The 14,083-nt window shown below is 30.6% G+C and overlaps 1 protein-coding gene across 10 annotated transcripts; it reads left to right on the forward strand.

Moving 5' to 3' along the window:
• The first annotated feature begins 1,452 nt into the window (after positions 1 to 1,452).
• Positions 1,453 to 7,311, forward strand: LOC107912956 (uncharacterized). Of its 10 annotated transcripts, none has more exons than XR_005907778.1 (5): positions 1,457 to 1,790; positions 1,875 to 1,959; positions 5,899 to 6,063; positions 6,143 to 6,593; positions 6,848 to 7,311. XR_005907778.1 is itself a non-coding variant. In XM_041085406.1 (3 exons), exons 2-3 carry the CDS (start codon positions 6,418 to 6,420, stop codon positions 7,200 to 7,202), a joined length of 531 nt encoding a protein of 176 aa, XP_040941340.1. In that variant the 5' UTR covers positions 1,802 to 1,959; positions 6,143 to 6,417; the 3' UTR covers positions 7,203 to 7,311. The 10 variants fall into 10 exon arrangements, 1 of the variants encoding a protein (XP_040941340.1); XR_005907779.1 differs by having other exon boundaries at positions 5,903 to 6,063; XR_005907781.1 differs by lacking the exon at positions 5,899 to 6,063 and having other exon boundaries at positions 1,465 to 1,790.
• The last annotated feature ends 6,772 nt before the right edge of the window (positions 7,312 to 14,083 follow it).

The following is a 14,083-nucleotide window of genomic DNA, read 5'->3' on the forward strand; positions in this document are numbered from 1 at the left end:
ATGCTTTAACTTAATCACATAACTTTCGTAATTTACTTTATCTTAGTTATTTCATTTTAAATTTAAATACTCAAACATCTAAATTAAGTTAAACAAACATAAATTCAGTTAAGTACTTACTTATTTCTTCACTTGAAACCAACTTTTCTCTTTTAACCCATAGCTTTTCCTTTACTTTCCTCTTCAACCACTTGGTTTCCATGATAGAAAATGATACCATAGCTCTCTTGGAGTTGAGATTTGGCTATGATTTTAAAGGAAAATCCAAGGAAAATTCTATTTTCTTTCTTTCTTTTTTCACTTTCTTTTCTTTCTTTATTTTTTTCTTCAGATCAAGCTTGCTACCGCCCCTTACTAAAATAATAATAAAATTTCTACACTTTTCTTTTTCTTCCAATTTCATCCTTATCTTATCAACCAATCACATTTCAACACATTTTATGCTTAATTACCATTTATTTTTTCTCTCCTTTACACCTCATTGAATGAAAATTTTAATCCCATCATTATGTCTCCAAATATCAATTAAATATGGAAAAAAAAAATTCATTTTGGTCCTTCTTCCATAAAATTGAGAAAATTACACTTTAATCTTTATACTTTTCCACTTTGTTCAATTTAGTCCTTATTTTGATTTTCCAACTTCACATATCAATATGTCTCCATATCACATTCATAAAAAAAATATTCTTAAATTTTTGTGCCCTTTTCTTAAAATGGTAAATTTCTATTTTTAATCCTCAAACTTTCAAAAATTCTCAATTTAATCCTTATCAAATTTCATGATTCATAATTTTTCTCCCAATACTAAATTCACCTTTGAAATCTTTATTCTTTCTCAAAAACAAGAATTTTGGGGTATTACAAAGGCCCTGGTAGCTTAAACAAATAGTCAGTATACGATTGACATGCCAATAGAGACTCTTGATTTTTACTTCAATACTCTTGTTACTTGCACCTCGGTGCTCCTGTTCCTGGCACTTCGATGTGATCTTGATTTGGTCTTTAGACACTTGTGCTTCAACGCTCCTATTATTGAAGCTCCGTATAATTCGTCCCTAGTATCCTTTCGTTATTTTCCTAAGCTTACTAAGGGTTGAAGTTAAACCAATTTTGTCATTGTATGAATGGATTCTTGAAATTGACATATGTTATTGTTTACTTATGACCTTTATGGAACTAAACTAGTTTTTATTTCTGAACCGTTGAATGGATGCTATTAATACTACTTTTGAATATTTTATAAACCATTATAAGAAGCCTAAATTTCCGTTTAAAAAAGGTATTAACCATAAAGAATCGGAGTGGAAAAGTAAGCCTTCAAGAAATTGGTGTAATAAAATATCTAAAAAAATTATGGTCTAATTGAAACTCTTAATGCGTTATTAATGTGAGTTAATAATCGTATAAGCTCTCAAGGATGCAAATTGAAATTGAAAGGTGAGATTCATAAATGAATCAATTGTCAAAATTGGGAACACATGCATAATGGGAATTGTTACTAAACCATCAAACTATAAGTTGAGGCTTAACTTGTAAACTCACATAAGAGGTTGAAATAGTTACAATGTGACTTAGGGGGTGTTTGTTTGGCAGGAAAACATTTTCTGATTTTCTGGTGTTTGTTTAACTGAAAAGCCTTCACATGGGGAAAATGTTTTCACACTTACGGGTAAAATGCCTAAGGTTTTAGGGAAAATGTCTTACCGAATTTTTTTTCGTATGACATTTTCCAACTTTCCAATCTTCCCCCCTTGCGTCGTTTTTCATTTTCCTTCGTCTCTATCTAGGTACGTTCCTCTTACTTCTTCTATTATTATTCATTTTTTTAATTTCCTTTTTTCCTAGCTTTTCACATATCTTCTCTTCTCAAGCTGCTGTTTCGTTTCGCTTTGTGATTCCAACTCTCAGCAATCTTTCCTAGCCAATCGTTCTTCATCTTCCTTCTTCTTCATCCAGGTAACTCTGCTTCCTTCTACTTCCTCTATTTACTGTTTGCTGCAATTTGTTGTTTGCTGCAATTCTATTAATAATTGAAACTAGGGCATTCCTTCTTACCAAAAACAAAAACCCCTTTATAAGTATTTTTAGTTAAGTTTTAAGATTCGGTAAAAAATTAAATTTTTAAAAAAAAATAAATTATCTCTGCTTCCTCATGCATCCATGGTTGATGATGAAAGAGAAAAAAAACTGCTATTTTTTTTAGCTAACCCCTACTGAAAAAAGAGAAAAAAAAGGAAAAATTTATGAAAAGACTGTTATTCTTTTTAATGCATCCATGGTTGAAGATGAAATACCTCTATGAACAATTCAATGACGTTGTTAAACTAATGAAATACTCTTCACTACATGGAATTGTAAGACCACCCATTGGATGATTAAACCCAAATTCTTCCTCCGCTTTATTTAAAAGGTCTTGAAACAATGGATGATTCAAATAAGCTATAGGAATCACAAATCTTTTCTTGTTGCTTTCCCCAACATAAACTGCAATTTGGTTCTGCTTTGTCTGTTGTTAGGCATTGCTGGCCTACAAGAACTTAGGAGGGAAAAAAAAGCAATAAAAATTGGAGGCTACAAGTTGTGAAGATTTATAATATATATATATTTCCCAATGTTTTGAACTTAGAAAGCACTGACTTTTACAATGGTAGGCATGTTCTTGATATATACATATATATAAACTTCTCTGGGTTTTGGGTGCCATGAACTTTTTTTCCTTTAATTCTCATTCTTAGCTTTGGGTTGGTTCTTATTTCTCGTTGAAACACTATGAAATTTACTGGTCTTTGCCCGAGTTTTAACCAAACATAATGAAACCAGAAGCAGAATAGCTTTTCTCTTTCTGTTGATTGAAATGAAATAGCAGCATATTTTTCAACATTTAAATGAAGGACTAGTGATTTTCTTGACATATATACATTAGTTAGATAGATTTTAGTTTTAGCATAGCAGTTTTGGTTTTGTTGTTTGCTGCAATTTGGTTTAGTCTTTTAATGCCGAATAGCTGTTTGCTGCAATTTGCTGTTTGCTGCAATTCTATTAATTAGTTGTAAGTTTATTTGTAACCGCTTCATATTAGACATGCCGAATAGCTTGCGGCTTTCTGTTCATGTTGGAAATAAATTTTAGTTTCGAAAATGAGTTTTTTTGCCATTAACATTGTCCACCTCGATTATTTAAGGAATCGAAACTGGGGTTTAGTCCTACTCTTTAATTTAACTATCAGAGTATTGCTTTTCAGTTTACTTCATTTGTTGTCTTGAATTTCTTGATATGGAATTGTAGCTAGAAAACTAAATTGACTTGGTAGCTTGTTTCTTAGGCTCCGTTTGTTTTTGGCAATCGATAATAGATGTTGCTTTTGTTTTTATATGATTGAATTCTACTACTCTGTTGATCATAACATGCAAAAATTTGTAGCTTGTGCTTGTTGTTTTGTTCAATTTTTGTTGCTTTCTATTTGTAGGGTTAATAACATGTGAAATTTCTTTGAAAACACACAATAGTTAAGGGAAGGAGCAATGTGATGTTGAGGTTATCGACCGACATGCTAGATGTGGTTCACATGTATAAATTTGGTGCATAGGTAGCACGAAGTTGGCATATAGACAAAGAGTTGTTATTTTGTTGTATGATTTATTTATTTATTTCATAAACCATGAAATAATTCAATGAGTTGTTATCTAAAAATCAACCAAAAACAGCTAATTTGAGTGTTGGAAATTGTAAATGTAAGATCCAGCAAAAATACCATATTAAATTAATTATAGACATATATGTATCAAGACTTGTACTATAAATTGTTTGTTGTAATCCTAATTTGTTCTTAAAAGAAGAATCCAAAGCAGCTTCCTTCTGTTTTGGCCCTATGACAGATACAATTTTTTTTTCCTTCTTGTTTTTGCCAGTTGTATATAACACCAATATTATTATTTTCATGAAAAATTCTAATATAATGATGTGATTTAATTTTTGGTACAAAAATTTATAGGTTAATAGTTGATGTATTGATAGTTATATTTAGTATATTATTTAAAATTTTTTTAATAACATGTTATGATCCGATTCGATATATAAAATATATACTTTTAAAAAATAAAATATAAAAATTAATTATTCTATATACATGATGCTTATAAAGTATTTCACTATTATCAAATAATAACGTTACTTATTTTATAGAATTACATTTACTATGTAGTTTTAATATTTAACATTTAAAATATTTTTTAAAAAATTATGACTTATTTATCCATATATATTAAAATTATTAACGTATATATTGCATCAAATCAATAAATTGGAAGCTTTAGGCAACCAATAGGGATACATATTCATTCCATTGACTAAATTCAAATTTATTATTAGGATATATTATTAGGAAAGGATAATCTTTTTATTTTTTTTAGATAATCTATTCCATCCTCAGGCTTCTAAGGCATTCAAATTTATTCTCTCTATTTTGATTTAATTCTAGTTAAATTATCAAAAAAATTAATTACAATTATTATTTTTTGTGTCAAATTATAGTAATAAAATTAAAAGAAATATATTTTTCTAAGTCTTTATACATTACATACATTTAAAATTTAATCCTTAATTTTATTTTCAAGTTAGTCTCTCTACTTTTTGGATTTAAAAATTTAAATCTAATTATTTGTATGACTTTTTAAAATTTTAAAAAATAAATTCACTTAATAATCATGTAATAATAAATATGATATTGAAAAGTGTTTTTGACTTGGAAGTTATAATTATAATTATTTATTATTGGTGTTATTATTTTCTTTTTTCTCTTTTAAGACAAACTATAATGGGTATAGATTATCTATATTTGACACTACAAACAATATAATCCACTAATTTAAAGCTTGTTTGAAGGACCCTGACCACAACTAGTATTTTGTCCATCAAAATTATAAAATTAAATTGCACCATTAATATTAAATTAGTTTACATCATTCTGTCTATTTGATCTAAGTTCCCTCTTTCGCTTTATAGCTTTAACTAAATTCATGGTTTAACTTAATGCTTCCAAGCTCAAGAAAGAGAGTTAATCCTTGAGACCGGGTAGGGGAAAAGGGATATCGTTAAAATTTTAGGTTAAAATATTTGAGTCGGGTTCAGGCTAAAATTTTTTATCCAATGCTCGAATATTTTTAAAACGGGTTTTATTTTTAAGTTCAAACTCTTTTTTTGATTTATAATTTTATTCAAACATTTTCATATTTGTATGTATGCACCTTAGTCATGGTAACTTTATTCATATATGTGATCTTATGATAACCTTACATCTTTTTTGTAGTGGTCAAATATTTGTGTGTCATTATTTTGTGTAGATGGATCGTAATCAAGATCAAAATGTAATTGTCAGAGTGGTGGCTTCAGTTTTAGCTTTTGGGGCTCTTTGGATTAAAAAATTAAAAACTAGGAAGGAAACTGCTTCTCACCCTCATGTGAATCAAGATTATGAAAGGAAAAATTATATTAATAGTATTTTATATAGTGGTGACCAGCATTGTATTGATCTGATAATGATAAGACCGATTGCCTTTTTTAATTTGTGTGATATTCTTAGTAGGAATAATTTGTTACAATCAACTAAGTCTGTGAATATTAGGGAGCAAGTAGTTATATTTTTACATGTAATTGGTCATAATGTAAGGTTTCGAGTGATTGGATCTAGATATTATAGATCAACTGAGACAATTCACCGTTACTTTAGGGTTGTATTGAGAGCTATTTTGAAATTGTATAATCTAGTTATTAGATTACCTGATGAGTCAACTCCTAGTGAAATCAGAAACAATGCAAGGTTTTATCCTTATTTTAAAGATTGTGTTGGAGCATTAGATGGAACTCATGTTCGTGTATCTGTTCCACTTAACATTCAAGGAAGATTTCGTAACCGTAAAAGAGGGACGACACAAAATGTAGTGGCTGCCATCACATTTGATTTGAAATTTTCCTATGTTCTAGCTGGTTGGGAAGGTAGTGCACATGATTCTTGTATTTTAAGTGATGCACTTTCACGCCCAAGAGGATTAAGAATTCCGAAAGGTAAGAATTAACATTAAATACCAAATAGTTCTAGTAAGCTCATAATTTATTAGTAATATTATGTTTTGTAAATTTGTAGGTAAATATTATCTTACTGATGCTGGATATGACATCCGAAATGGATATATTACCCCCTATCGTGGTGTCTGATATCATTTAAAAGAGTTTAGTGATCAGGGGCCTGAAAATGCAAAGGAACTTTTTAATCTTCGTCATTCATCATTGCGAATCACCATTGAACATGTTTTTGGGATTTTGAAGAAACGGTTTCGTGTATTAGATGCTGAACCATTTTGGAATTTTCAAACTCAAGTAGATATAGTTTTGGCTTGTTGTATCATTCATAATTATATAATGGGAGTTGATCCTAGTGATTTACTTAATTATGGATTATACGAGGAGCCTGAGTCTGATTTGATAATACCAACTCTTACGGAGCGAGAAGAAAGAGAAGAAGCAAGAGAATGGTCTGCTAAGAGAGACGAAATTGCACAGGCTATATGGATTGATTATATGGCTAGAAATATTAGGTAGGTTTAGGGCTTAGAGTTATTGTTTCTATGTTATGTATGTTTTAGTATTAAAATTGTTTTTTTTTGTTAATGTTGGTTGGATAATGATATTGAAATTTTAGTTTGTTGGATTTTGAAATTATTATGTCTTGAATTTGTTAGATATTGAATTTATTATGTTTTAAGCTTGTTGAATTTATTATGTTAGATATTGAATTTATTTGGTTGGATAGTGATATTGAAATGATTGACAATGAAAATTATTAATGTAGAATGGGTAAGGGCAACAAAAAAGGGACCTCCAAGCAATTCAGGTGGACAAAACCAATGGAACATCTTTTTCTTGAAATTCTAGCAGAGGAGGCCCAGAAAGGAAATAAGCCTTCTAACACTTTCAAAGCAGTTTCTTTTAATCATGTTGCCGTAGCTATTTCTGAAAGATTTCAAGTCCAATGCGATGCGAAGCATGTGGGAAATCATTTGAGGACTGTAAAAAACCAGTGGCAGATTATATGCGCAATTCGGGATGAAAGTGGTTTTGGATGGGATGATAACATGAAAATGATCACATGTGATAGAGCGACATATGATGCAACAATGATGGTAATATATGTATATATATGTTAAGTATATTTCAATTGTTTTTTACTTGTTATTCTAATTATGTATAATATCCAACAAGCACACAAGAAGTATGAACCATTTTTGAATAAAAGCATTGATCATTATGATGAAATGGCTTTGGTTGTTGGCAAAGATAATGCAACAGGGAGTTTTTTCAGAACATTTGTTGACATAGATTTGGATGATGGTAACCAAGATTCAGTGCCTATAAACTGAGGCAATGAAGAGATTGAAGAGGTAAGAACAAATGTATCTTCATCTGGCACATCCAAACGTAAAAGAAAAATTTTCAAGAAAGTGTCGTTGATGAACAAATTAAATTTATGGGTGAACAACTTGGCAAAATTGCTAATGCTTTGGAACAATTTACTGCGGATAAGACACCATATCTTTACGAAGAAGTGATGTCGATGGAGGAAGAAGGATTTGATGATGACTTCCTGTGTTCCGTGTTTGATTATCTAGTAAGTCATGAATCCGAGGCCAAAGCTTTTTTAGTTAAAAGTAAGAAGCAAAGAAAAATTTGGCTTCAAAAATTTTCTCAAGGTTGAAGATATTGATACTTTTAATGTGGTGTAATATGAGTTATGCACTTGGACAATATTGTTGTTATTATGTGGTGTACTACTAATTATACTAATTATGCATTTGGATAATATTATTAATTTTTAGTATTAATTGTGGTTTGGAAGCTAATTTATAATTATTCAATCTTTGTTTTTATTTTTTTATAACACAATTACAAATAATTCATTTGAATTTGGTTGTTTTCAATTTATGACGGTTAATATTCTAGCTTAATAATTGAGTATTATTATATATCTAATTTGATTTATTTATTTATAAATAAATCATTGCAATATATGTAAAAACAATTTAAAGTATAAGTTTATTAAAAAACAATTTAAAATATAAATACATGTAAAAACAGCTTTTCCGAAAAATATTTTCAGGAAATCTGCCAAACAACAGAAAATATTTTACACAGATTCATCCAAACACCAGAAAAGTAAATCATTTCCAGAAAACTAAATCATTTCCAGAAAACTAAATCATTTTCCAGAAATCATTTTCTGGAAAACATTTTACTAGAAAACAAACGGATCCTTAAATAAACTTAAGATGATGATTCATCTAAAAGACTCTAGGTTAATAAAGACTTAGGACAAAGTTTGATTATCCTTGTTACTTATTGAGTTTTATAGCTCACGCGTTAGTTGTTTAAAAAGCATAGGTGCGGACTTGCTGAGAAGTTGTTATGATAGTTGGGGAGCATTGTATCACCCGATGATCATATAAGGTTGTTTTTTTCTAAACATTAAAATGAAATTTGTATTATATTAGAGACTTTATATTCCTTTGCCGATTGCTTCTTTGCCATGGGTAGACTTATTCATGGATTTCATTTTTGGTTTACCACGAACCAAAAAGGGTCGAGATAGTATCTTTGTTGTTGTTGACAGGTTTTCAAAGATGGCTCACTTTATTCCTTGTCACAAAACGGATGACGCTACACATGTGGCTGGCTTATTCTTTCGAGAGATGGTGCGCCTACATAGGATACCTCGCACCATTGTATCAGACAGAGATGTAAATTTCCTAAGCCACTTTTGGAAAGTATTGTGGGGTAAGCTTGGTACTAAATTATTGTATTCTACTGCATGTCACTCCCAAACTGTAACACTCCTAACCTATATCCGTTGCCAGAATAAGGTTATGAGGCATTACTTGACTAAACAAAACTTCTATAAGGTCAAAGATACTTACCAGACATAAATTATCAACAATGCAAACATGTCTCATTGATTTTCCATAAGAGCTCTTATAAATTTCTAAAATGACTCACTATCAAAACATAACCGAATGTCTAATAACAAATTAACTACTATCAAGTTATAACTAAAACATTTCACCACATTAGTTCAATTATAAGGCTTCTCTAAACAAAATGAGCAAGCCATCTTCGCATGGCTATAATGTATACAAAGTCGAAATATCATTCTACTTATAGTCTATCCTATACATGCCTTAAACCATGATGATATACAATCTTCTCAACTCACATAATGACTAGATAGTGTGATGATATCTCCGGCCCTTCCAACTCGAGCTAAAGTATATACCTATAAGAAATGGAAAAGAGAACACGGAATAAGCTTCAATGCTTAGTAAGTTTTAAGCAATGCAAACAATTAATTTACTTATAGATCGATTATTCAAATTTTCAAGAAATCATTCCTAGATAATTGCCATTTTGGCCAAGTATCCATGAACATAATGCATATTTAGCAAATTCACCTCACTTGAATCTGAATTCAATTAAAACCAAATATTGAAATTTCAAATAAGATCATAAGAACTCGAAAAGCATCTCATTAACAAGTTTTAACCATGTTTGCAACAAAATCACAAATTCACTACAAGCTGTCTTCCTGAGCAACAGTCACTAAATTATTTATAACTGGAGCTAAGAAATGCCAAATAAAGTGCCGTTAATTTTCCCTGAAAATAGACTCATATATCTTCCATCCAGAAAATTTTCAAAATTTTTAGTTTGACCAATCAATACCAGGTTTTTATTGAAGTTTCCCCTATTTCACTGTTTGACTAATCTGACCACTCTTCACTACGAATCAAATTTCTCATTATAAAGAATTCGAAATATGTTATCGTTTATTTCATTTGAAACTAGACTCATTAGGGAGTCTAAGAATATAAATTTTATCTTATAACCATTTTTTTACCATTTATAATGATTTTCTGAAAACAGAACAGGGGACCTCGAAGTCATTTTGACTCTGTTCCATGCCACTTCAAATATCTCATTATTGGCAACTCTTTTGCTTACACAGTTTCTTTTATAAAAACTAGACTCATTAATATTTCATGACATAATTTATTCAGCCTCTAACTCAACTTCCACAATTTATGGTGATTTTCCGAAATCACGTTACTGCTGCTGTCCCAAGCAGATTTATTACCCATTCTTTGGATTCATATTATTTAACATGTATATCACCAAATCAATCTCATATAACCTTTCACCATAACCGAATACACACATACACATATGAGATTGTCACATATACTTCTCATTTCGCATTCATGATTCAATTCCGATCAATCTAACATATAAAAGTATATAATACATACCTGACCGACTTAATGTATTGAACATATTCAATGGTAGTTTACTACAAACATTCGAAATCATAATCTTACTCCAATCATCGGCATTAAGTCTGCAAGATTTAAAACCAAAATCAAATCACCACCACAAAGCATGCGGGGCTTTAAGCCCGAATATAATACCAGCACGAATGCCTTCGGGACTTAGCCCGGATATAACGCCAGCACGAATGCCTTCGGGACTTAGCCCGGATATAGCACCAGCACGAATGCCTTCAGGACTTAGCCCGGATATAATACCAGCACGAATGCCTTCGGGACTTAGCCCGGATATTTTTCCAGCACTTAGCCTGCGGACTTTAAGTCCGGATATATTTCCAGCATAAAGCCTGCGGACTTCAAGTCCGGATATATTTCCAGCATAAAGCCTGCAGACTTCAAGTCCGGATATTTTTCCAATACCATGCATACTTAGTTATATATTTAACACATCTCAATCAACCTATCACTTAGTAATCATTTAATACAATCGGATATAAGTTCAATAGGCACATCATCATTAACATTTCAACTCAAAAATTATACCTAATATCACACAATCATTTCGCCATTCAAGCTTAAACTCAAAGTTACCATCGACCTCAAAGTCATATACACGCATTGTTTATTAAACAACTTTATACAAGTGCTAACTGAATTTCAATTCACCTATTATACTCTTATAAACCAGCATCAATTATATATTAAAGGAAACTACTCAAAACTTACCTCGGATATTTTGAACAGTTGCGGATAGGCTACTCGACTGCTTTTTCCTTTCCCTTATCTGATTTAGACCCTCTTTGCTCTTGAGCTTAATTAAAACAAATAGATTTATTTAATGACTTATTCAACTTTACTAAATACAAATATCAATTTTTTTCAAAACAATATTCAAACATTATATCCAATGAACCACAACTATCGAGTATTTAACTTATAATCGGACATATGATATTACCCGTATGTCATAAACTGATTACCGAACCTATTACTTCAATTCATGTACATATCGAATGGAGTAATCCTTACTTGAACTATTAGTCAACCTTATCAAATGGACAAATATACTTAAGATACCTTATATATATATGTGCATAGATACCATGTTACCGAAAATTATTTTTCTAGCTTAGTTGCCGAACCAATATACAAAACCCATATGCTAAACAACTCGTCAATGTTACCTATATATATATCAAATTCATTCCTCATCCATTCGACTAGCTAAGTTAATATCACGACACACTATCATATAATCCTTACGGCCACAAAGCATGCTCATTATTTATTATTTCCAAACCAATTTATAAGCTAATTTATACAATCAAAACAAGTCTATAATAAACCACAACCTAATCATATCCACCAATCACATTTACTTTACTTAAACTGAATAAGCAAGCACATTTAGTCCTTGGCCGAATATCACTAAACACAAGTCAACAATAGTCTTAATATTTATCACCCTATATATATCATTTGCAAAAGAAAAGAAAAAAAATGGATTAATCATACATATATACTACAAAAGCCAAATACAAAAATTTAACCTATGCATAACATTACTTACATTCCAATACTCAAATTATTCAAAATCAAACTCTTAAAAGTTATGCACAAAGCCGAATCCCTAATATGAACAAACCTCAAATTCATTCATTTCAAACATCCACACGGTATTTGTTCAAGTCATTAAGTAAATTTATGTTCGGCTATAGTACTCATGAGTATTAAAAATTTATAACTTAACTAACTCCAACCTTCCTCTTCAACAATTCTTCATAAAACATAAAGACTATAATCCGATCTCCTCCTTTAATAACCAAAACCGAACGCTCAAATCATCACCAAATTTCAAAATTTTGACATGGGCTATGTATGAAACTATCTAATTAACTAAAATCAAGCTTAAAATTTCAAAAACTAACATAATTTACTAACCTTCCCCAAGCTTAAAGTGACCGAAAATCTTGTCCCTTTTTCTTTCTTCAATTCGGCCAAGAAGAACCAAAAAAATATGAAGCTTTGTTTTCATCACCTCTTTTTCTATTATTTTTTTATATACATTAATACTATAAAATATAAAGCCACTTCACTAATAAACAATACATATATTCTAAATAAAACCACATCATGGCCGGCCATTACACAACAAAATAGATATTTGACATGCAAGTCCATCTTTTTGTATTTATGCATTAATAGGCCACTTTAAAATTAACCTAACATATTTCACAATTGTCTCACCTAAGTCCTATTTAATAAATTTCACATACAAATGACAAAATTAAAGCATGAAACTTTCACACTTGCATGTACACATACTATAAGCATAGAATATAACAGTTAATTATTTTTTTATGACTTGGTTTTGTGGTCCCGAAACCACTTTCCGACTAGGGTTAAATTAGGGCTATTACACAAACTGATAGACAAACTGAGGTAGTTAATCGAGTCTTAGATGCTTTACTACGAGTTGTTGTGGGTAAAAACCTTAAAAATTGGGTAGAATGTTTGCCATTTGTTGAGTTTGCATATAACCAATCTATTCACTCTACATTTGCCTATTCCCTATTTGAACTTGTTTATGGTTTTAATCTACTAACTGTACTTGATCTTGTACCATTGTCTATAGAAAACATTTCTAGTTTAGATGTGAGAAGAAAGCTAAAATGGTGAAATCCATACATGCGAAAGCAAGACAACGAATCGCCAAAGCAAATGAAACAACTGCCAACAAAGCTAACAAGGAGCGTAAGCATATTATCTTTGAGCCCAGTGACTAGGTTTGGGTCCACATGAGAAAATAACGATTTCCAACTAAACACAAAACAAAACCGGACCACATGGTATGGACCTTTTCAAATACTCAAGCGCATTAACGATAATGCATATCAAATCGACCTTCCCGGTGAGTATAATGTTGGTGCCACTTTTGTGGAAGGGCGGAATGATACAAGCAACTCAGCCCAATTCAAAGGCCATAATAGAGATGAGTTTATATTCCATCAAGGCCCAATTACGAGATCCAAATCCAAACAGATAAAGTCAAAACTCAACTTAGTGGTTCAAGACTTTATCACGTAGAAAATTTGAGAAGAAGAGTTGAAGTTTCAAGACAATGAATTCTGGAGTAATGATGAATTAGAAGAGACTGATTATGTTTGTGGGCCTAAACTCTCAATCTATGATGACAAGCCCATGTGAAAAATGCTAACAAGCTTAGGCATTTCACTTCAAGAACCCCAATTGATCTCACAAGCCTAGACGTTTCATATTGGGTTTGAGTTTTAGGCTTAATTTTTATTATATATGTGTCTAATATTTTATTTATCAGCTCTTATTATTTTATTATTATTTTATTCTAAATTTTTTATAATTATTAAGTATTTTAAGTTATTTAGGAATTTTATGTTAACAAGAAAGTTTAGTTATTTAGCTAGCCTATATATAGACCTTTGCATTGTACACAATACATTCAATTCATTATTATTCTATTTCTCTTTTGAGTTAATAAATTCTCACTGGGTTTTTCTTTTCAAGAATTTCTCTTGAGTTTCTTTTAGAAGAGTTTTAACAATCTTTTTAGATTGTGGGGATCATTTTCAAACTTTTTCTTGCCAAGGTTTCTATCTTGGAGGGAAAATTAGATCCGCTTGAAGGGGGTTGTGGATTCTTCATGTTTCCAAAGCTTCTTAGGACTTCTACACGCC

The sequence above is a fragment of the Gossypium hirsutum genome, chromosome A13, assembly GCF_007990345.1.
Source record: "Gossypium hirsutum isolate 1008001.06 chromosome A13, Gossypium_hirsutum_v2.1, whole genome shotgun sequence".
Taxonomy (NCBI): domain Eukaryota; kingdom Viridiplantae; phylum Streptophyta; class Magnoliopsida; order Malvales; family Malvaceae; genus Gossypium; species Gossypium hirsutum.

Coding starts and splice junctions, on each gene's coding strand:
- LOC107912956 (XM_041085406.1), top strand. CDS start 6,418: ATGGGAGTTGATCCTAGTGATTTACTTAATTATGGATTATACGAGGAG. Junction 6,594..6,847: donor TATATGGCTAGAAATATTAG/GTAGGTTTAGGG, acceptor TTATTAATGTAG/AATGGGTAAGGGCAACAAAA.